Source organism: Sinohyriopsis cumingii, chromosome 7 (genome assembly GCF_028554795.1).
Source record: "Sinohyriopsis cumingii isolate HCF-2022 chromosome 7, ASM2855479v2, whole genome shotgun sequence".
Classification (NCBI taxonomy): domain Eukaryota; kingdom Metazoa; phylum Mollusca; class Bivalvia; order Unionida; family Unionidae; genus Sinohyriopsis; species Sinohyriopsis cumingii.
The window spans coordinates 106,082,710-106,106,588 of NC_142967.1; the positions used below are offsets into that span (position 1 = coordinate 106,082,710).

Genomic DNA, 23,879 nt, shown 5'->3' on the forward strand with positions numbered 1-23,879 from the left:
TCAAAATGACTTTTATCAGTATCAAAGTGCAAGAAATGTAATGACCATGACAGTATCAAAATGACTTTAATCAGTATCAAAGTGCAAGAAATGTAATGACCATGACAGTATCAAAATGACTTTAATCAGTATCAAAGTGCAAGAAATGTAATGACCACGACAGTATCAAAATGACTTTAATCAGTATCAAAGTGCAAGAAATGTAATGACCACGACAGTATCAAAATGACTTTTATCAGTATCAAAGTGCAAGAAATGTAATGACCATGACAGTATCAAAATGACTTTAATCAGTATCAAAGTGCAAGAAATGTAATGACCATGACAGTATCAAAATGACTTTTATCAGTATCAAAGTGCAAGAAATGTAATGACCATGACAGTATCAAAATGACTTTTATCAGTATCAAAATGACTTTTATCAGTATCAAAGTGCAAGAAATGTAATGACCATGACGGTATCAAAATGACTTTAATCAGTATCAAAGTGCAAGAAATGTAATGACCACGACGGTATCAAAATGACTTTAATCAGTATCAAAGTGCAAGAAATGTAATGACCATGACGGTATCAAAATGACTTTTATCAGTATCAAAGTGCAAGAAATGTAATGACCACGACAGTATCAAAATGACTTTAATCAGTATCAAAGTGCAAGAAATGTAATGACCACGACAGTATCAAAATGACTTTTATCAGTATCAAAGTGCAAGAAATGTAATGACCATGACAGTATCAAAATGACTTTTATCAGTATCAAAGTGCAAGAAATGTAATGACCATGACAGTATCAAAATGACTTTAATCAGTATCAAAGTGCAAGAAATGTAATGACCATGACAGTATCAAAATGACTTTTATCAGTATCAAAATGACTTTTATCAGTATCAAAGTGCAAGAAATGTAATGACCATGACAGTATCAAAATGACTTTAATCAGTATCAAAGTGCAAGAAATGTAATGACCATGACGGTATCAAAATGACTTTTATCAGTATCAAAGTGCAAGAAATGTAATGACCACGACAGTATCAAAATGACTTTAATCAGTATCAAAGTGCAAGAAATGTAATGACCACGACAGTATCAAAATGACTTTTATCAGTATCAAAATGACTTTTATCAGTATCAAAGTATAAGAAATGTAATGACCATGACAGTATCAAAATGACTTTTATCAGTATCAAAGTGCAAGAAATGTAATGACCACGACAGTATCAAAATGACTTTAATCAGTATCAAAGTGCAAGAAATGTAATGACCACGACAGTATCAAAATGACTTTAATCAGTATCAAAGTGCAAGAAATGTAATGACCATGACAGTATCAAAATGACTTTAATCAGTATCAAAATGACTTTTATCAGTATCAAAGTATAAGAAATGTAATGACCATGACAGTATCAAAATGACTTTTATCAGTATCAAAGTGCAAGAAATGTAATGACCACGACAGTATCAAAATGACTTCTATCAGTATCAAAGTGCAAGAAATGTAATGACCACGACATTATCAAAATGACTTTAATCAGTATCAAAGTGCAAGAAATGTAATGACCACGACAGTATCAAAATGACTTTAATCAGTATCAAAATGACTTTTATCAGTATCAAAGTATAAGAAATGTAATGACCATGACAGTATCAAAATGACTTTTATCAGTATCAAAGTGCAAGAAATGTAATGACCACGACAGTATCAAAATGACTTTAATCAGTATCAAAATGACTTTTATCAGTATCAAAGTGCAAGAAATGTAATGACCACGACAGTATCAAAATGACTTTTATCAGTATCAAAGTGCAAGAAATGTAATGACCACGACAGTATCAAAATGACTTTAATCAGTATCAAAGTGCAAGAAATGTAATGACCACGACAGTATCAAAATGACTTTAATCAGTATCAAAGTGCAAGAAATGTAATGACCACGACAGTATCAAAATGACTTTTATCAGTATCAAAGTATAAGAAATGTAATGACCTTAGTAGTCTCGAAACCTGTGAAACCCATGACCTTCATCATTTCCTGGTCTTCTTCTGTCATCTCTGCCAACTGAGCCTCTGAAATGACATGTGTTTATAAATAGCTGCAGCATACACAATAGTGTGTGTGCCTGTTTGTGAGAACACAAACATACTCAAACATAATGCTTAGACTAGAGAGTCATCATAGCACAAAAAAAAAACCCAACAACAAATCAATTCATTCAAGAGAACAGTACACGTTCAAATCAGTGAGGTTGAACTTAATTCTCAACATTCTCCTATGCCTTAATGAACTCTTTCTCACATTATACTAAAATCTGCTTTATCTCTACATCTTGCATTTAACCACTTAAGGATACACTGGTCAACAGTGAAATCATTACTGACTTGAAAAGGCCCTAATCTGTAGTATTTTGGTGTGCCGAACACGAATATAACCGTGAAAAATTTGTATTGGCTCTCGTTTTGAAGATATTCATATACCTCATTTTCTATGTTTCACTGTGTAAATTTCTCCAGTAGGACTGCAGCAACATCCGGAATAATGATGTAACATTGCATAATACCATCATGCTCACATCATCCACAGTTGATTGCATCATTTTCTGATGCAATGCAATACTAATGCCATGCGGCTGCTGAAGTAAGTTGACGTCAGCAGTGTACTATACATGTGTAGGCCTATTATACTAATGCCAGGCGGCTGCTGAAGCTGACGTAAGCAGTGTACTATATAAAGCCCAATCAGATAGGTTCAGCATTTATAATATTTTAGACGTTGTGCGAGACAGTTCAAGCTACTGTTACATAAAACTTATTATTTTATCCATTTACGTACAATAAAGAACAGTAATGCCTCGAAAGTGTGTTAATACCGCGGACAATTTTTGCTATATTTGTGGGGAAGTGACATTTGCCAACCAGAAGAAAAGTATCAATTCTCAAGTGAAGAAGGCATATCATCTTTACTTCGGATGCAAGGTTGGTGACCAAGACAAGCCTTGGGCTCCGCATATATGCTGTGCTACATGTACAACACAGCTTTCACAGTGGTTGAATTGCAAAAGGTCATCAATGCCGTTTGCAGTCCCAATGGTGTGGAGAGAGCCAAGCAACCACCTAAATGACTGTTACTTCTGCTTGGTTCCTCCTCTTTCCGGCGGAATAACGAAGCGAAAGAAGTCGAGAATAGTCTACCCAAACATTCCGTCTGCATTGAGACCAGTTCCACATGGTGAGGGACTTCCTATTCCAGAACCTCCAGCAGAATATTCTCTTGATTCATCTGACGAAGACAAAGGTGAGTCGACCTGTTCTTCTCCTGGTCCATCAGCATGCAGTGATCCAGATTTTCACTGTGGTGCATCATCAACCCCACACAGAATAACACAGGAAGAACTAAATGACCTGATTCGTGATTTGGACTTATCAAAGAACAAGGCAGAATTGCTAGGATCAAGACTCCAACAATGGAATCTTCTAGAAGAAGATGTCACAATTACTTCATATCGAAAGCGCCACCAGCAATTGGAGCCTTTCTTCAGAAAGGAAAGTAATCTGATATTCTGTTCCGATATTGAGGGCCTCATGAATGCTTTAAAAATCACTCATGACCCACAAGAATGGAGACTATTTGTGGACTCTTCGAAACTGAGTCTCAAGGCTGTGCTTTTGCACAATGGAAACATTCTTCCATCTATTCCAGTAGCGTATGCTGTCCACATGAAAGAGACATACGATAACTTAAGGCAGCTACTGAATTCCATTGAGTATAACAAGTACAGCTGGCACCTCTGTGGTGATTTGAAGGTAGTTGCCCTTTTAATGGGACTGCAGCAAGGATATACAAAATACATGTGTTTCTTATGCGAGTGGGATAGCCGAGCAAGGGAAATGCACTACATGAGGAAGGAATGGACTCACAGGCAGAATGTAGCCATTGGAGAGAAGAATATCCAACACCCAGCTCTGGTTGAGGCTCAGAAAATCTTGCTACCACCCCTTCACATCAAACTAGGTTTGATGAAGAACTTCGTGAAAGCCATTGACCGGACTTTGCCAGCATTCCGATACCTGCATGAAAAATTCCCTCGACTCAGCGAAGCAAAGATTAAAGAGGGAGTTTTTGTGGGTCCTCAGATTCGAGAGCTTTTCAAAGATGACCGGTTCAACAACTTGCTGGAAGGTGACGCGAAACAAGCATGGAATGCTTTTCGCCTAGTTTCTACAAACTTCCTCGGAAATGTTAGGGCAGAAAACTATAAGGAACTAGTAGAAGACATGTTGATGAAGTATAAGAAACTTGGCTGCAATATGTCTCTAAAGATTCACTTCCTTCATTCCCATTTGGATTTCTTTCCTAGCAACTGTGGTATTGTTAGTGATGAACACGGCGAACGTTTTCATCAAGATATCGCAACAATGGAACAAAGATACCAGGGAAAATGGTCCACTACAATGCTGGCTGACTACTGCTGGACACTCCTCAGAGATGCTCCCGAACAGCTGTACAAGAGACAGGCGAAGAAATCTAAGATGTAGTCAATGACTTGATTTTTTATAGGTAGGCTATTACAGTTGACCTTTTACTATTGGAATGCATTTCGTTATGTAAACATTAATTTCTTGCAGATTACAAAAAAACTAGAGCCAATTTTGCAATTTGACTGTCATATTCGTGTTCAGCACATAAAAATTGATAAGAATTGACTAATTTTATTTCAGTAACATGACTTTTGTAAAAATTTGTTGTCCAGTGATATTTATTATAACACTAACAATCAGCTGACGGTGATAGAAAACCGTTTGTACTCAGAATGCACTGAATTTAATCCCAATATGGCCAATGTTATTTAATATTATTTAACTTACTGTAACTTTCATCACTGAGAATATAATGCATGTGGTATTACTGTGGTATTACTGTGAAATTATGCATGTTGTCATTGTTTAATTCATTATTCTGCTGACTAAATCTTGCATAGAGCACCCTTAATTACAATGTCTGGATTTTCTTGAAGTCAGTTTGGATTGATTGCTTTTGTAAGTTTATGCAAGCATGCCAGGTTACAGTTTGCATACCATTATCAGACCTATCTACCATAACAGCTGTCTTTCAGTCATTTTGTAAATTCGTGCCAATAATTTAGAGTTTATCTTCCTAAAAGTGACAGCTGGTCTTACATTACTATTTTTTATGAACCTCACAAAAATATTGCATGTGGCTATAATTAGCATGGGTTATCCACTATCAGCCCCTACCACTGATGAACCTCACATGGAGTATGCATGTGGCTATTTATAGCATGGCTTATCCTATCAACTGAGCACAACCCAGTCAACCATAAATTGAATTTTATACCAACCAAAGTCTGCATTAAGTGGCTGATTTAAGTTAACAATCCTTGATGCATACCTTCACTTGTAAGAAGACCATCTCAGCTGTTACAAAAAAATATTGTAGTTTTGATCCCATTCATAATTTCATGGTTGTTTTTCAATGTAGAACAACAAAACATTATCAGGTGCATAAGTGATGGAGATGATGAATCGAATAAATGCATAGAACTTAGGCATTATGTATCGTCTCTCACAACATATCTGCTGTAAAATTGATACCCTGAAATGTAGCTATACTTTTGCGAAATTTTCCATTAAGACCATGGTCACATAACTGAAATAAACAACTCTGCATTTGGACACTAATCACTGTTGTCAGTTTTATTGTGTGAAACGGGGAATTAGGAGTTTTCATTCTTCCTCCAAGTTAACTTAAACTGAATTTTTCTATAACTTGGCCACATGCAAGTCAAGTAGTAAAGTTCATTTTTGCATGTCTATTATTAAAATTTAATTTTTATTTCTTTTCAGTCACTCATCTATGAAAAGGTACCTTTAAAAACTATTTAAGAGATAATGCCAAGAGTTCTAACCATCCATATTCCAGGCATCAAGATTCTACTATGTCATGCTGTCTTTAATATGCAGTGCAGTGAAGGCATGAAAGTGATCAGCACTCTCAGTGACAACAGTGTACTAAGGAGCATTCCAACAGCACTTTAAATGACAGTAGTGTACTCAAGTATATTCCAACAACACTGTAGATGAGAACAATATACTCGGGTATATTCCAACAGCACTGTAAGTGAGATCAGTGTACTGAGATATATGCCAATAGCACTTAAGCGAGAGCAGTGTACTCAGGTATACTCTAACAGCACTGTAAGTGATAGCAGTGTAATAAAGTATATTCCAACAGCACTGTAAGTGACAGCAGTATAGTCAGGTATATTCCAACAGTACTGTGAGAGCAGTGTGCTCAGGTATAGTCCAACAGCATTGTAAGTGATAACAGTGTATTAAGGTATATTTCAACAGCACTGTAAGTGATAGCAGTGTACTGAGGTATATTCCAACAGCACTGTAAGTGAGAGTAGTGTACAGAGGTATATTCCAACAGCACTGTAAGTGACAGTTGTGCACTGAGGTATATTCCAACAGCACTGTAAGTGAGAGTTGTGTACTGAGGTATATTCCAACTGCACTGTAAGTGAGAGTTGTGTACTGAGGTATATTCCAACAGCACTGTAAGTGATAGCAGTGTACTGAGGTATATTCCAACAGCACTGTAAATGACAGTTGTGTACTGAGGTATATTCCAACAGCACTGTAAGTGAGAGTTGTGTACTGAGGTGTATTCCAACAGCACTGTAAGTGAGAGTTGTGTACTGAGGTATATTTCAACAGCACTGTAAGTGATAGCAGTGTACTGAGGTATATTCCAACAGCACTGTAAGTGAGAGTAGTGTACTGAGGTATATTCCAACAACACTTAACTAGACTGTGTCATAACAGTACCAAAAAATAAAAGGTTATTCAATGATTTTGAAATTACATTATTGGTTCACTTAAACCCAGAACTACAATAAAGTGAAACAATTTTAGTAGCAATAAAATAAAAAGGAATGGAATCAATGATTATGTAGCTCAACTCTACCTTTACTAATCTTCAGCTGCTATTGTAAAGATTATCTTGCAAAAAAGACTTTTAGAATAAAGTAATCGTGTCCCCTTTTTCAGGCTAAAAAACACTTTGCAATATTTGCTCTTTACATCAGAACTTTAAATCATTTTAAAGTTTAAAATCTGAATTTTTTGTTGGCAATATACAGGTAGATTTGTGCTAACACTGTACAACCACTTATCTGCCAAACACACCTATCAACCTACCATGACAGTGCATAAAAGACAAAACAATAAAACAAGGGACATTCTTTTAAATTATATTGTGTGATTTGGATTTTTAATGTAGCTTTAACAAATTTTCAGTCATATCACTATGCTATCTACAGTGTGACAGTTTATAGTGATGTCTAGCACTGGGACATCATGCGACAGACATGTAGCATCATGTCTCACCCAGTCACACTATCCTGACACCAGGCAGACCAGTCCATACACTAACCTCTCAATGCTGAGTGTCAAGAGTGGCAGCTGCTAGTAACATTTTTATAAGTCTTTGGTATGACTTTGCAGGGGTTCGAAACCATGACCTCCCACATTGTCCACCCCTAGCAGACAGAGTTTAGTGGGTGAAAGTCACAGGCATTTAAGCAGCCTTCTTTTTGAGCTGATAGAAGGAAATATCTCATAAATGAAGTTGAAATGGTGTATTGTCCCCTCACCAAATTTCATCAACTTTGGAACAACAGTATGTATACAGGGTGATAAAAACCTAATTGGTTATGAGCTAAATGCTATGACAACCTAACCAGTCAAAAATGAAATGTAGGTCACAGTTACCTTCTTTTGAGATAAGGATATGATACAAACAAAGATGAATGCTTTTTTCATTATTTTAGTTTTAATGTTACTTTTAACAAATTACTGGCTACATTATACCAAGGAATTGGGAGCTGAGTACCTGTCCCATGGACACCGAGGCAGCTGAACCAGTCTAGCCTGGGCATATTTAACCAGCAACCTTCAAACTGATCTGCAACAATGATACATATCAAATCTGATCCAAAACGTGACCTATAAAGACTTTCTGTGGTTTTGTCAGTTTAACAACCATTTTTCAGCACACAACAGGCTATACATGGCAGCCAGGATAGTTGGTGGAAGAAGAACCCGGAGAAAAACCACTGATCTATAAGAAGCTACTTGCATGCTTTCTAGCATACCCATGTTGTCTGAGCTTAAACTCAGACCCACATAGATAAAGGTGAGATATTAGTCACCTGTAAAGCTGAGCACTTTAGATCATTTGGTCACCCAGAGTGCCCCCCCTCAAGAGTATTCCCAAACACAGCCAATCAGATCACCTCATTAATATGTATGGTTGTCACTCATAATCAAACTCAACCAAGATCTTGATAGAACAAACCAGGTCAATGTCTAAGTATCACCTTCAGCATGTTCACAAGCACAGCCAATCACATGCAAGATCACACCATTAGAAAACAAACTTAACTAAGATCTCGATAATATAAACTACCATACTAAATGTATCAAAATCTTATCAGCAATACACTCTCCAGAGTGTATACAATCTCTGCCTATCAGAAGTGAGATCATCTCAATAATAAGCACAAATGTCAGTCATTACTGATCTCATCTAATTTTTCAATGATACAAGTTTACATAGAAAATCTAATCAGAAATACGGCCTCTAAAGTGTACACAATCTCTGCTGATCAGATGTATGACAATCTCATTATTATGCATGATGTTAACTGCATTCAGTTCTGTCGACATAAGCTCGCACACTAACTCTGATCCAAATCAGATTAGACACGAAGCCTCTTGAGTGTTCACATGCAAATGCTCATGACGGATGCTGACCAGTGGTAAAAAGGACATGCCACTAATAACTCAAATGACCATTGGCATGGTAACCAATTCACGCTATTTAATGTGACCTTTGACCAAACAAGTATTAAATATTTACATATGACACACATTTATATATCTAAAAACACTCTAAAAACACTCTAATTGACCAATCTACACATTCCTCAAGGAGATATCCCTTTGCAAATTGGTGTGTGTGTGCGTGATTTGGATCTTTTACGTAGCTTTTAACAATTTTTCAGTAATAACGCTACGATGTCTGCAGTGTGGCAGTTTATAGTGACGTCACATTATCCAACCAGTCCTAACACTAACCTCTTAGTTCAGAGCGCCAAGTGAGGCAGCTGTTAGTACCATTTTTGTAAGTCTTTGGTATGACTTGACCGAGGATCGAACCCACTACTTCTCGGATCCGAGGTGGACGCTTTAACCACTAGGCCACCGCAGTGGGACTCTGCAAATCGGTCAGAGGTCACCTGGAAAAAAATAAAGGAATTTCAGCCAATTCATGCCAATATATATATATATATATATATATATATATATATATATATATATATATATATATATATATATATATATATATATATATATATATCCTATGAATAGAACCTAATTCTTCCACATTCTGTGTATTTCTAATTTTCTGATGCACTGGAGTGAAGTCACCATTGAGCAAAGGTACATAATTCTTACAGTCAATATGATTATCAGGGCATACCATCAAGAGTCTTTGGTTCCTGTTTGTTGAAGACAACCTCTGTATCATCTTCAGAATCGCTGCTTCCTCTGCCATAGTTACTCTTTTCTCTGGATTTATTTCTGGATCTATCTCTGGATCTGCAATATATAATAACATGGATTCATTTTGTTGCTGGAGGCTGAAGGACATGTCTACTTATGTACTGCACATTTATGTCAGGTCTCACACATATCCTTGTCATGACCAGGCAAAAGTAATCTGCCAAGGAAAACTGATTTACAAGTACAGAATGTCAACACTGCTTACCATCTAGCGTTCGCTCATTATCGATTACTTTGGCCTACTTGTTCTTGCAAAGGAAACACATTCATGAAAAACATCATGTAAACGTATTGTTCTGAGTCAAGACAGGTTTAAAATCTTTCTGATACATGGCCCCTTACAAAATATATAATAAAAGATGAGGTATGTATACCAAATCAAGAAACTGTAGTTTAATGCCACACCCTTGATTTCCTAATGGTACTCAGATTCCAATGACAATTTTTGGTAATCTATGCATTTTAAAGAAATTAAGTTTTCCTTTTCAAAGTGCTATAGAAAACATCTGTACGAGTTAGACCTTTAATAAGTTAAGAAACAGAGAAAATATAACTTCTGTGGTTTTTCATCTGTTCAAATAGTCCATTGATTATCCATCACACGTATTTTCAGCACTGTGCAGTTTTACTGTGACAGTATCACACCAAAGCAAAAAAACAGCAAATATTTCAAAAAGAATGTAATTGACTTTTCACAAGAAAAATGAAGCTATTTTACAACTGAAATAAATATTTAAAGTGCCTCTGCTGATTCCCTCCAAACTTCAAATAATTCAAGAAAATCTAATATATTTATAAAGCAGAGGATGCAGAGACAACAGCTGATTGCATTTTAAGGTCATAAAAGCCATCCATTTCATCTGGCCCGTTGGCAATCTTCCCTTTGGTAGGAAACCTCAAACAGTTCTCCAAAAATGGAGGTTTGACTTAAATGGATTATGAGGTATAAAAATTTGTGGAAATTTTGAAGATGCTTGGAAATCTGTTAATATTAAGTTTGGGATATTTTTGTGTGAAATGTAATTAAATACTCTAAAAAATATTTGCTGGTGTCTTTTCCTTGGCATGAAAATATTTCAATGAAACTGCAGTCTTGAAAATATCAGTGACCTGCATAGCTGCCAACCTTCCAGGCTCACAATTAGTGAAAATAGGGATAAAAAGTCGTGAATTTGGACACGAATTCGTGAATAATACTATGACAATAACTCCATCCATTCTGACTACTCCGACCGTCAATACTACACTATATCAAGTTCGCAAAATAAAAATAAAACACTATATATATGCAGAAATATTTATTTATCAAGACATGATATTGTGGCAGACTCGAACTTCCTCAACTGCTTGATCGTAAATTTGTTTTCTAAACAGTTCCGACTTCTTGCCTGCTGGTTGATCTTGGGGACAAAAATTGCTACAAATTTTCTGCAGCTAAGGAGGCCTTAAAGTCTGTCTTATTTTTCCTCACTAAAGAAAATACTCTTTTGCTGTCACTGTTGCTGTGAGGAATGCACAGGATCTGCAGCATTTTTGGTTCTTCCACAGGAAAATTTGGAAGCGATTTTCGAGTCCGGGAACATATGTCAGAACAAATGTTTAGCATGGTCTCCAGCTGATAAAGGTAGATTGTGTTCAACACAAGAAAACTCACAAATAATGCTTAAGCGTTGGTAGCCTGCGGGTCTTCCACCAATGGTTTAAAATATTCCAGAGCTGAAATCTGCGAATTCTTAATTTTCCCAACTTCTACGTGTTTTTTGCAACCGACATTCTTCCTCACATCGTCTCTGCGATGGCACACTGAGCGCAAAAAGCATGAATTAATATCAATGTTTAATGGCAGAATGCACGGCCAATTTTTGATATATTCCAAATTAAACTTCACTTTTTGAGTGATACATTTCTTTTTCCTTGGCAGTGAAGACATTTTCAAAATCATACATGCGATGCTGAACGGTAACTCGAATCAGTGTTTTGACGCATGCGCTGAGCAAATTTCCGGTTAGGCCCCCGTTTCTCTCAAAAGCATTTGTAAAACTACTCTTATACATATAGATTAAAATAGGCTAAAATGCTTGCGACCGGGCCAACTGTACTAATCGGCTGTAGATCTATTAATATCGTGACCAGCGGTACCGGACCGTTTCGGCAACTGCGAATATCATGACTAGCGCTTAACGGGAAATAGGTTATTTTATTAAAGATTTAAAATAACTGAGGATCGGAAAATTCGTGAATTTTTGTCTTACAGCGTGAATTCGTGAATCGCTGAAAAAGTCGTGAAATTCACACCAAATTCGTGAGGGTTGGCAGCTATGGACCTGGGTTGAATAGAACACTGTTTAACCTGAAGAAAAATCAAAATTTGGGGACTTTTTCTGGCATTTAACTTGCCACAAGTCAATCTCATAAAGTTGTGCGATATTTTGCTGAAGCTAAACATCACCACATTAAAATGACACCTAGAAAACTTTCACTGTACATGCAAAACAAAGTTATAAAGAAATCATGGTCTAGGTATGAAAATGCAATTTCTCGAGTTACAAAAGTTACAAACCTCACCTCATATTATATATTTTTCTAAGGGCAGACATACTAGAAAAGCTTTAATATCACTCTCTCCACTCCAAACTTTCTTGAATAAAATGACGAGTAACCCTCTCCCCACTATAATGCGGAAGTCAGGGTGCATAACTGCTAACTGCATTATATATCGATCGTCGGTAGAGCACAATGGTAAAAGATGCTGAGTCTACTTGTGTACTGGGGTTAGTGAGTAAACAAAATGCCAGTCAAATGCATACTGTAATACTCTTAGTTTTTGTAAATTATGGCATTTTTTTCACTGCATGGTATTTATTTATGTCCGATAATACTATTCTTTAAAAAGTAAATAAAAATATACCATGCCTTAGATTGCTTTCTTTCAACCCATTATACACTACATATGATTAAAAACAAATATAAAAATCTCATTTTAATGCATATACTTGCCCGCTATAATTTCTATATACAGCTACATCAAGTTTAACGTGATTAAAAATGTTGTAACCACCAGCAAAAACGGAATAATGTTAGGCTGCTCTTCAGGCCAATGCATCCCGATATTAAAAGTTTCATTGATAATTAGGAGATGACAATCACATTTTTACCACCTCTGCACCCATTTTGCAATTGAATAAATGAACATCTATCTGTAACTAGTGCATTGTGTAATGTCAAGTAAATTTGTATTCAATGAAATATCTGATTTTCAGTTCAAAACATCAGTTACATATGATGATTTGTGACTGAGTAATGTCACATTAACATAAGTTACATATGATGATTAGTGACTGAGTGATATCACAATAATGTAAGTTAAATATGATAATTAGTAACTGAGTGATGTCACAATAATATAAGTTACATATGATGATTAGTGACTCAGTGATGTCACAATAATATAAGTTACATATGATGATTAGTGACTGAGTGATGTCACAATAATATAAGTTACATATGATGATTAGTGACTGAGTGATGTCACATTAATATAAGTTACATATGATAATTAGTGACTGAGTGATGTCACATTAATATAAGTTACATATGATGATTAGTGACTGAGTGATGTCACAATAATATAAGTTACATATGATAATTAGTGACTGAGTGATGTCACAATAATATAAGTTACATATGATGATTAGTGACTGAGTGATGTCACAATAATATAAGTTACATATGATGATTAGTGACTGAGTGATGTCACATTATGTGCAGCACACTTTTAGCAATCCCAGAACATTGAACAATAGAAACAAATGACAAACTTGGATACATGTATGTAATCAATTTCAAATCCAATGATATCTGAAACAAACAAGTTTGTTCATCAACAGTATTAATCCAAATGTAATAAACACTATTCAGTCACATTATGTGCATTTGCTACTGCATGCATTTTTGTTAATTTAGTTTTTTCTTTTATAGATCAGATCAGGTTTTGGTTTTTTTTAAACAAAGCCTGCAATGTTTCTCAGTTGCATAATATTCAAGGGCTAAATGTCCTGGCTTTCTAGCCTCATCAGTCCTTTCTTGAATGCAAAAATGTTTCCATCGGGTCCTCCAGGTCACTCTCAATAGTAAGATACTACTTCCTGTTGATTGGAATCTACATTTTCTTTCTCTCTTTGACACCTAGGAAGAACTGGACAATGTCCGTATAAGCGAGACAATCCTCATAATTTGATCTGGTGCTAAACATCATCAAGTGAGTTCAAATGTCCTTCTCCATGAATCCCTTAAAATCACAATCCCATTTATAAAATAAGCTTTCCTTTTCCTGGACGTCTCCAGTGCTAAACATTGTTAAACGAGTTAAAATGTCCTCCCTGTGAATCACTTAAAATCATAATTGTACTGACAAAATAAGCTTTCCTTTTTCTGGAGATTTCCATTGCTAAATTAAATTTCTTAATTCACTCATCAATACTGAAAAGACAAACTCACTTTTAAATCTATGTGAAATGGGACACTTAAATAGACCATATTTTTAGTGTAGCTACAAATGAACATATATCTCTTCTGGGCAGCACTGCAACAGATTACAGAAAGCAGCGGCAAATTCAAAAGATATGCCACCACTAATTCGTTCTGTGATTGACAATATGTTGGACTTCTGCATAATCAACAAGCTCTCAGTGTGCAAAGTAAATTGTTATTAGGGTCAATGTGTTTACTTCCTGTCATATATTTACATCTTCATTTCATAAACTTATTCACTTGCATACATTGTGTTCATTGTTTTCACTGGATCCAAATGCCATTCAGTTTCAATTCTATTACATTAACAGATTTTATATAACAGAGTATTATACAGCTGATAAAACACCAAAGTAGTCATGAGATAAATGCAAAAAATAAAAGCAGTAAAACGTTAAATTAGGTCACAATGACAGTCTTTTGTATGTGTGAGTGTGATTTGGATTTTTCAGTCATATCTTTAACAATTTTTCAGTCATATTGCTATGATGTCTGTAGTGTGACAGTTTATAGAGATGTCTAGCACAGGGGCATCATGCCAGGCATGTAGCATAATGTCCTACCCAGTCACATTATCCTGACACCAGGCCGACCAGTCCTAACACTAACCTCTTGATGCTGAGCTCTAAGCGAAGTAGCTGTTAGTACCATTTTTGTAAGTCTTTTGTATGACTTGGCCAGGGATCAAACCCACAACCTCCTGCATCCGAGGCGGACACTCTAACCACTAGGCAACCGGAGCAGTAATGCAGTTGCGACAGAATGGTATTAACAGGGATGCAAAAAATCACCAAGTTTGATGATTCTGGTATATTCAATGCTTGACACTGAAACCAAGTCAATGAAGCATAAAATATGGATCACTGTGACCAACTTCTCTGATGATAGTGTAGTACTGATTAACATGACCCCCTCACCAAATATCATGAATACTGATATGACAGTATGAATACAGTGAGCAGAAAACCTACGTGGTTTTGAGCTAAACCTGAAAATGCAACTTAAGCTGGTAAAATCTGAAATGTAGGTAGCAATGGAATTCTTTTGTGGTAAGGGAAAACATAATTTAAGCCAGTAAAATCTGAAACAGGTCATCCTTTTGTTATAAGGGTGTGGTACTTCATACAACTGGTTAATATGGTTATTCTACACAAAAAAGCTTCAGAAATAAACTTAAAACACACAGAAGTATTGAATAATAAAATATAGGTCACAATAACCTACTTCTGTCAAGATGGAATAGTATTCAGCAGGAGTCATCTTCTCATGCATGACCCTCTTTTATGACCAGTTCCATTATCCCATTTTATCCTGTTTACCAATTTCGACTGCAGTGCCTGATTCCTGAGAAGCAATTCTTAATACATTGTGGTAAAATGGAGCATCATACAGCAGCAGCTGCTGAAATTGTGACTACCTTCACCATGTTTACTAAAAATGTTGTAAAATGTTATTTCTTTTATAAAGTATATAAAACTATATATCTCTGAAAAGGTAATAACATTTGCAACAAAGTGATATATGTTTTGTTACCATTTACCAATGTACATGCTCACAGCTGTATTTTGAAATATGACTTGAAAGAGAAACAAAACAAATTAAAAAATTTACCAAGATGTTCAGTGAATCTTTTGTCCATGAAAATTGATGAAATTCTCCTAATATTATGCAAATAAAATAAAGATAATTTAATTTCTAGTATTTTGGTCCAAATTTGAAGTTTCTAGCACTGTTAGTTCAAAAGTTATAATCATTTTACTAAAATTGGACAACATGACACAAGGACCAATGTTTACTTCACATTCTGGAACATGTACTTCAGCGTGCAGTTTCTTATGAAAACTTGTCACAACGTAATCCTAGAAATCTTTCAACGTAATGATTTGTTTCATCAACAAGTTTTTTTTCCAGATTAAATCATCCCAAAGTAACTCAAATTAATGTTTTGCATTGGCTTCTCCTGGGTGTTGCTCCTTCTATCAATTCAAATCTTGGCTGCAACCAAAGTGAAAAATATCCCAGACCCATTTTTCTTGAACGCTTTCAAAGTCAGCTTCATTCTTCGAATCGCTTTCGAAATCGAAACATGCATGAACTTTATTAAATTCTAACCCATCATTTAAGTAAATATTATCATCGGAATCATTCAAATCATCAAATTCAATGTCGCTACCCTCGCTATCAACATCCATGTTTACATCAGAGTTGTCGTCCATCATTTTATCAATCGATTTTCAAGTCAAAAATTTCTTTTCCAACCATGTTTTTAAAAAAAAATTTCACTGCGCATGCATGCTTTAACCATTTCCCGTGTTATGGTGAAGAAATACACATATATATGTGATGTATAACACGTGTTTCTAGAGACGCTACACACATACGTAGTAGAGTACGACTGTAGTCGTATTCAGGATAAAATGGGTTATGGTAAGAGTGTAATATGAATAGAGAGATATGCAATCAAATACACAGGGTTTGAGAAATAAATATAAACTACAAACTTTAATATAGCACAGGTCAGTGAAGAGTGAAATAGTGATCATTGCAACCTAGTATATATACTTGCTTATAAGTCTATAATTTCTATTGAAAATTTCATTCATTCAAAGTAGAGGTCATCTTATAAATGCGACATACAAAACATTTTGATAAATTTACGGGTAATGTTGGAAACTCGAGATGTCTGCAATACGCAAAAATATGGTTAATATTTAAATACTGTTATATTTTCATGCCACTATTCCCATTCAGAAATGCACATATGGTATGCACTATGTTTATCCATTTCATAATGATATTTATTCCATAATATCTGTACAGTTATTTGGATTTTAATAATTTGAAAATATTACAGAAAAATTAGAGTTCTGAGCCATAAACAAGATGTGCGTAAAAGAGGGACATGACCACTGACAACTTTGCACACATTGTTTATGGAACCCATTCCTTAAACAATCAAATTTTAAATAAGTACAGAATGAAATTAATTCAATTTTGAAACTGACCTTGATTTGTCTCTATATCGTGGGGATCTGGATCGCCGCCTGTCTCTGTCTCGGTTCCGAACTGGTGACCTGGATCTGTGTCTGTGTGGGGATCTGCTTCTGGAGTGACTTCTTTTGTGACCTAAAATTGATAAGAACTTTGGACCCAATTCTTGCCTTCCTCATGAATTACATGTACATTTGTAGTGTTTAAATAATTAATTAATTAGCTGCATGACCCTGAGTGTAAATATATGCATAATTGATGTCCTATTCTTAATAACTACTTTTATGTGACAAGCAATTTGTTGTTGTTGTTGCTGTGGGGTTTAACACCATTTTTCAGCACAAGATAGGCTATACATGGCGGCCAGTATTAATGGTGGAGGAAGAACCCGGGAAAACCCTGGAAAGAACCCCCGACCCACAAGAAGCTACTGGCAAGCTTTCTCACATAACTACATTTTAGCCGAATCCAAGACTCGAACCCATGCAGACAGGTGAGATGGCAGTGATACGTAATGGAGAGCACTTTAGACCACTTGGGGCCCCCAAGCAATTTGCAAGCATGAAGCTGCATAAACAAGTCAATTTACAGTTTGTATATTATCACAAATCATTGCATCTCAACTTAGGGTGAGGTATCATTAAAAATGATAGGTTCCAAATTAGGTTTCACTTTTATAAACATGCAAGATGTAATCTGATTGGTGAATCTAGAATTCAACATAACATGACTCTGAGGTCCAAATAACATGACTTGGAGATCAACATAACATAACTTTGCATCAGTGTCCATCAAATATCTATTCTGTCAAAACTTTTATGTTTCGATGGATTGGAACTCTTAAATAGTAACTGCTGACTGATATCATGGCATGCACTGGACAAAGGTCAATACCGACAGTTCAACAGGAACAAGTTACAAATTAAAAGCTTTGTGCCAGAATAATTTCTGTCAAACTTGCAAATTTCTGTTTTGTCCATTTGTGAGAAGTCAATAAAAAGGTGGTTTTTTTTAATTTTAAGGAGTGGTGTCCATATTTGATCACAGATAAGCATTATATTGTGTGAACTTGAAGACCCTGTCAAATTAAGTCAAATTCTGTTAGTGATCTATTAGGACATATCTTTGAAAAGTTTTTCTACTTTTAGCTGTGGCTGCCATATTAATGGGTCAATTCTGGTCCAATTCTGTTCAGTAGTCTTTGAAAGATCAAGAGGACTTCTCTATTTTAAGTAATAGAAGTTATACTCAATACAGTAAAACCCATGTACCTCAATCTTGGTTATCTCAAGAACCTGTTATGTTGAGCATTTTGGTCGTGTCCCAAAAAAATCCTTCTTTGTTATGCTAATTTTCCTCCACTTATCACGACTCCTGTTAAGTCGATAACACCATTATTTCAGGCATAAGTTTCGGTCCAAAGTAATATTTGGACCCACTTAATTCAACAAAATGCAACTGTAAATGTGAATCTCAGAGAAATTTTAAAACAAACGACCCTGTGTTTCCATGATTACCGGTACAAATCTTAATCAAGCAATATCATCCATGTATGGTTCATCACTTGCACAGAGTAGAGAACATCATGTTGTAAACCCATATGATAACTTCTTTTTCAATACATATTACATCTGAAACCTAACTTCTACCTCATGTTTCCCACAAACTCTTAATTCTCCCATTTTTTCTCAGGGAGATATCACATCTCTGACCCTTGTAAGTAGGCCCTGCATTATATTTAACCACAAGGTTCTACTTTAGTAAATTCAGTACAAACATTATCCATATATATAGCTCATCAGTTGAAAATGTTAAGTTCAATACTTTACTCAAATCTACGTTACTACTTTACTCAAATCTATGTTACTACTTTACTCAAATCTATGTTACTACTTTACTCAAATCTACGTTACTACTTTACTCAAATCTACGTTACTACTTTACTCAAATCTACGTTACTACTTTAGTCAAATCTACATTACCAATTTACACAAATCTACGTTACTACTTTAGTCAAATCTATGTTACTACTTTACTCAAATCTACGTTACTACTTTAGTCAAATCTATGTTACTACTTTACTCAAATCTACGTTACTACTTTACTCAAATCTATGTTACTACTTTACTCAAATCTATGTTACTACTTTACTCAAATCTACGTTACTACTTTAGTCAAATCTACATTACCAATTTACTCAAATCTATGTTACTACTTTACTCAAATCTACGTTACTACTTTACTCAAATCAACGTTACTACTTTAGTCAAATCTACATTACCAATTTACTCAAATCTACGTTACTACTTTAGTCAAATCTACGTTACTACTTTAGTCAAATCTGTTACTACTTTACTCAAATCTACGTTACTACTTTAGTCAAATCTATGTTACTACTTTACTCAAATCTATGTTACTACTTTACTCAAATCTATGTTACTACTTTACTCAAATCTACGTTACTACTTTAGTCAAATCTACATTACCAATTTACTCAAATCTACGTTACTACTTTAGTCAAATCTACGTTACTACTTTACTCAAATCTACGTTACTACTTTACTCAAATCTACATTACTACTTTACTCAAATCTACATTACTAAAGCAATCCCTAACCATCTGGCCCATCATTGTAACACATTTCATGTTAACTCATTAACCCCTGGCACCATGTTTGTGTGTCATGAGGTCATACCCTACTTCTGAGCTCTAGAGTGTCAAGTTTATTTAAGCCACACCAAAGTGGGTGGTATTACAGAAAAGTAGAAAGATATAGTTCTACAATGATACCAAATAATCTGGACTTTGTACTCGCATTACAAAATAGACAGGGGAAAACATATTTTTTTATACCTGATTATTTTAGATAAAAAATTCACCCCTTCTTGGAATAGGATTTTGTGTCCAGATTTTAGACTCTTTTGGCCAGAGATCTAAGGCAGACCTATCTGAGCTGCACATAGATAAATCTTTGCAAAAAGTAGTACAAGTTGTGAATTTAGAGTAACACGAAAATTATTGCTATAATAAGCTATAAAAAAAATAATCCAACTTTTACCCTTCTAAACATGCACATGCGAAACAGCCAATGAAAACTGACATTTCTAACACAAATAGGCATCTGGCAAGAGGAAAATTTCTTGGAAGCAGATGTATTTGGATATATTCAGACGTAACGCCCAGAATGCATTTTTCTACTCCCATTTCCAAGGGTTAATGACTTAAAAGGTGAGGATGGTCATACATTCCATTCATTAAGTGGTAATAAAATATGTATGTCATCTTAAGGTTGTCTCACTATAAGACAGTATACTCCATAGCTACCATGGACAGCATTATACTGAATCATGTACTTTATTATAAGGTTGTCCCAATATAATGCAGTATACTCACATGGAGAACATTATCATCATATACAAGTACAACATTTTTTAGTTGTAACATGGATGCTTCTATATGTAATTGTATTATAAGCTTACGTCTCTTCTCTCTGTCTCTTGATCTTGAACGTCTTCTATCTGAAGGAAAGAAAAAACTTAAATTCAGCTTTTCAAATGATCAAATTCCATATCACACACTAACCAAATAATTGCTGGAAACTAGTAGCGTAAAAGAAACCCAAGAGATGACAAGATCATTTTTTCATATCCATGAAGAATAATGACTTTAATATTATATTTCAACAAACTGTACATATTCCCACTCTTAAATGAATGCCATGTATACTTTCTCTCTGAAATGTATAAAATAAAATAAAAACTTATAGAAATTAAGCAGTCCAGTGCCATTTATTTATAATTACACATTTTTGCCACACCTTTATAACATGCATTTGGACTGGTTAAGATTGCATAATGTGACACAGACAACTAGAACTTATTGAAAGGTCTCAATTTTCATGATTTTGGTTTTTTTAAATTTAAAAAGGACATTTGGATAATTAAATTCATGGTTTTGCCTGCCATAGCTTGTAGTTATTTATTTTTCAATGATTAACCTCTTCAAGTACAAATAAACTGAGTACCAGCAGTCACTTCAATAGTTACAACAATATTACCACCTGTACGAGCACAAATCAAACACCTGTCAATATCAATTATTCTAGTCAACTTCAAAGGGAGATAATGCAGCCAATAACATGACTAAGCTAACTGGTTGTTATTAAAATACATGCATATGACCTTTTCCTTAAAACAATGTCATTAAAGTTGCACAATTAATACTTCCTGACAATCATGATGTTAACATGACTTAAAAGCATTCAAATTCAACTTAAATCTTCAGTTCAGATAACTTCATCATTCCACATGTGAACCAAATATATGACCAGCTAACCCTTGCTCAATGCAATTAGCAAACAGTGTCAGCAATTGATTTTGTTCAGAGACCATCAAAGTGAAGATGCTAACTAAATTTAAAACCAATGGAATCAATCCTCTGTTTGAGACTGCCTCAAGTACAAACCAACTTCAACCACTAGCATTAACAATTACAAAGAATTAAATCTCAACATTTCCACAACTAGCAGTGTAAAATAATCATGAAAGCATGAATAGATAATGGCTGCTCACATGTAAATGTGTGTGTGATTTGGATTTGTAACATAGCTTTAAGAATTTTTCAGTCATATCGCTATGATGTCTGCAGTGTGGCAGTATATAGTCATATCTAGCACTGGGGCATCATGCCGCAGACATGTAGCATGATGTCCCACCCAGTCACATTATCCTGACACCAGGCCGACCAGTCCTAACACTAACCTCTTAATGCTGAGCACCTAGTGAGTACAGTACAATACGAAATTGAATTGCATTTTTTTAACTATGAAGCCCTTTATATGCAATAGGTACCATTAAACTCTAATATCCTATTATTTAACTACTGATTTAATGATGTTATAGAATGTGTTATATGTATACTCAGTTATACTGGATAAGGTTTATATCAGGGATTTCAAACATGCTGACTGCGTACCATGTGTGGTCCATGGAGTTAATTCACGTGGCCCACAAATATACCAAGAATTTGTAAAATAATTAATAATGCAAATGTTTTCAGTGATGCGACCCTCAGGCTAATGTACTAGTCCCCATGTGACCCTCGTTGTGATCGGAGTTTCAGATCCTTGGGTTATATACAAAACTGGAAAAATTGTAAATTTTATATTTGCTCAGATTATTGATTTTCAATAGCTTAGCAAAACTCTAAATATTATCTTCTTATTCCAAGTTAATTTTCTTTACACTGTCCTGCAGAATTTTTAACTTATCCCATGATGCCCTACTGCATGTTTTTCAACCAATGACACAGGGTAAAAAGAGAACAGAATATATGCATTTATTTGTGATTCATACAATCTTCTCGATGTATACAGGCTGGATAGGAAAATCCAACATGAGGCACATGTTTTTGCATCCAAGACAAGGCGCTGTCACCAGTACAAAACTTACTCATCAATGATTTTTTTAAATTTCCCTACTAACACGGGTGCCAAAGTGATAACCTAGTTGTGCTGCTGCCATGGCAGGTTCAACGATACTCAGTTTGCTTTTTTTTCTTCAAATCTTTTATTACGAAAGACCAGTAACAGCTCTCAAATTTATTAAAATTAAATCTGAAACTTATTTTGGGACTCTACTTAATTAAGACATGAAAAAGCTAAAATGTTAATTGGTTTATCATTTCAATCTATATTTTGACAGTGCATGAAATATTTTTTGTGGGTCTTGCATTAAAGTGTACATCAACATGGTCAAGTTAGTACATTTACTTGAATATTCATCGTTGTTCTAACATTTATTACAAATATAGTTTAGCCAAAATCTATTAAAATTTTGACTGTTGAATCCTCTACACTTTTAATGTCATCAAAACATTTTCATATGAAACAAGGTTAAGAAATGAGGCCATCTGGTTTATCATTACAAGTAACACGGCATTAAGAAATTTTTCAATATGCACAGCATTCATGGTGACATCACAGTGCACAACATTTTCAGTTAGATTTGTATTGGAACACATCAGAGGTCATCCTCGTCCAAAACTGTCCACATACTTACACTATTTCATTTGTATTTCTCAAGCCATGTAAATAATGAACTTCCAAAGGATTATGGATCATGAGGAGTCCAATAAAGTGAACAATCACCATTTAAAGGTATGTCTAATCAAATTCTAAGTAGTACACTTGCTACTAAATTAGTCGGTACTGAACACCCAAATGACCTGAACGACTTGTACTCTACAGGAAGTCTTCCCAGCAGTCTTTTGACATTAATGAAGTACTAAAATAGCTCATTGCTTCAATTCAATTCAATACTATTTCCAGCTGTGGAAGTCATCAAAATTGATAACTTAAATTTTTATTAAATTTCATTCAAAATGCCAGAAAATAAACTTGAATTCAACTTGCCTTCAATCAGGACCTATAACCATTTCCTAATTAAACCTACTGATACGTGTAGTTTTATTTACAAAACCGATCTGGGGGCTACTGATAATGTATCATGAAGTCCTGTACGGTACCAGTTTTTCAGATTCAGGAAACCTGGAACAAAGTTTTTAACATTCTTTTATAAAGAATAATAAGGATTTTGTGTATTTTAACAGTATTTCAACTGCAGACCCAGTAGAACACCAGTTGCTGCAAACACTTTTCACATTACAGACAACTAAATTACTGCTATATGTTTTCCCATCACTTTCTC

The 23,879-nt window shown here is 34.9% G+C and overlaps 1 protein-coding gene across 2 annotated transcripts in view; it reads right to left on the minus strand.

Annotated features, from left to right (window-relative positions):
* Positions 1 to 23,879, minus strand: part of LOC149795884 (uncharacterized) — a 48,747-nt gene that overhangs the window by 16,653 nt on the left and 8,215 nt on the right. For both annotated transcript variants that reach the window (XM_089965805.1, XM_089965804.1), the window contains exons 2-5: positions 20,652 to 20,690; positions 17,186 to 17,306; positions 9,568 to 9,686; positions 1,987 to 2,066 (exon numbers count right to left, since the gene is read on the minus strand). In XM_089965805.1, coding sequence (XP_089821931.1) covers positions 1,987 to 2,066; positions 9,568 to 9,686; positions 17,186 to 17,306; positions 20,652 to 20,690 — 359 coding nt within the window. The remainder of the gene's footprint in view (positions 1 to 1,986; positions 2,067 to 9,567; positions 9,687 to 17,185; positions 17,307 to 20,651; positions 20,691 to 23,879) is intronic.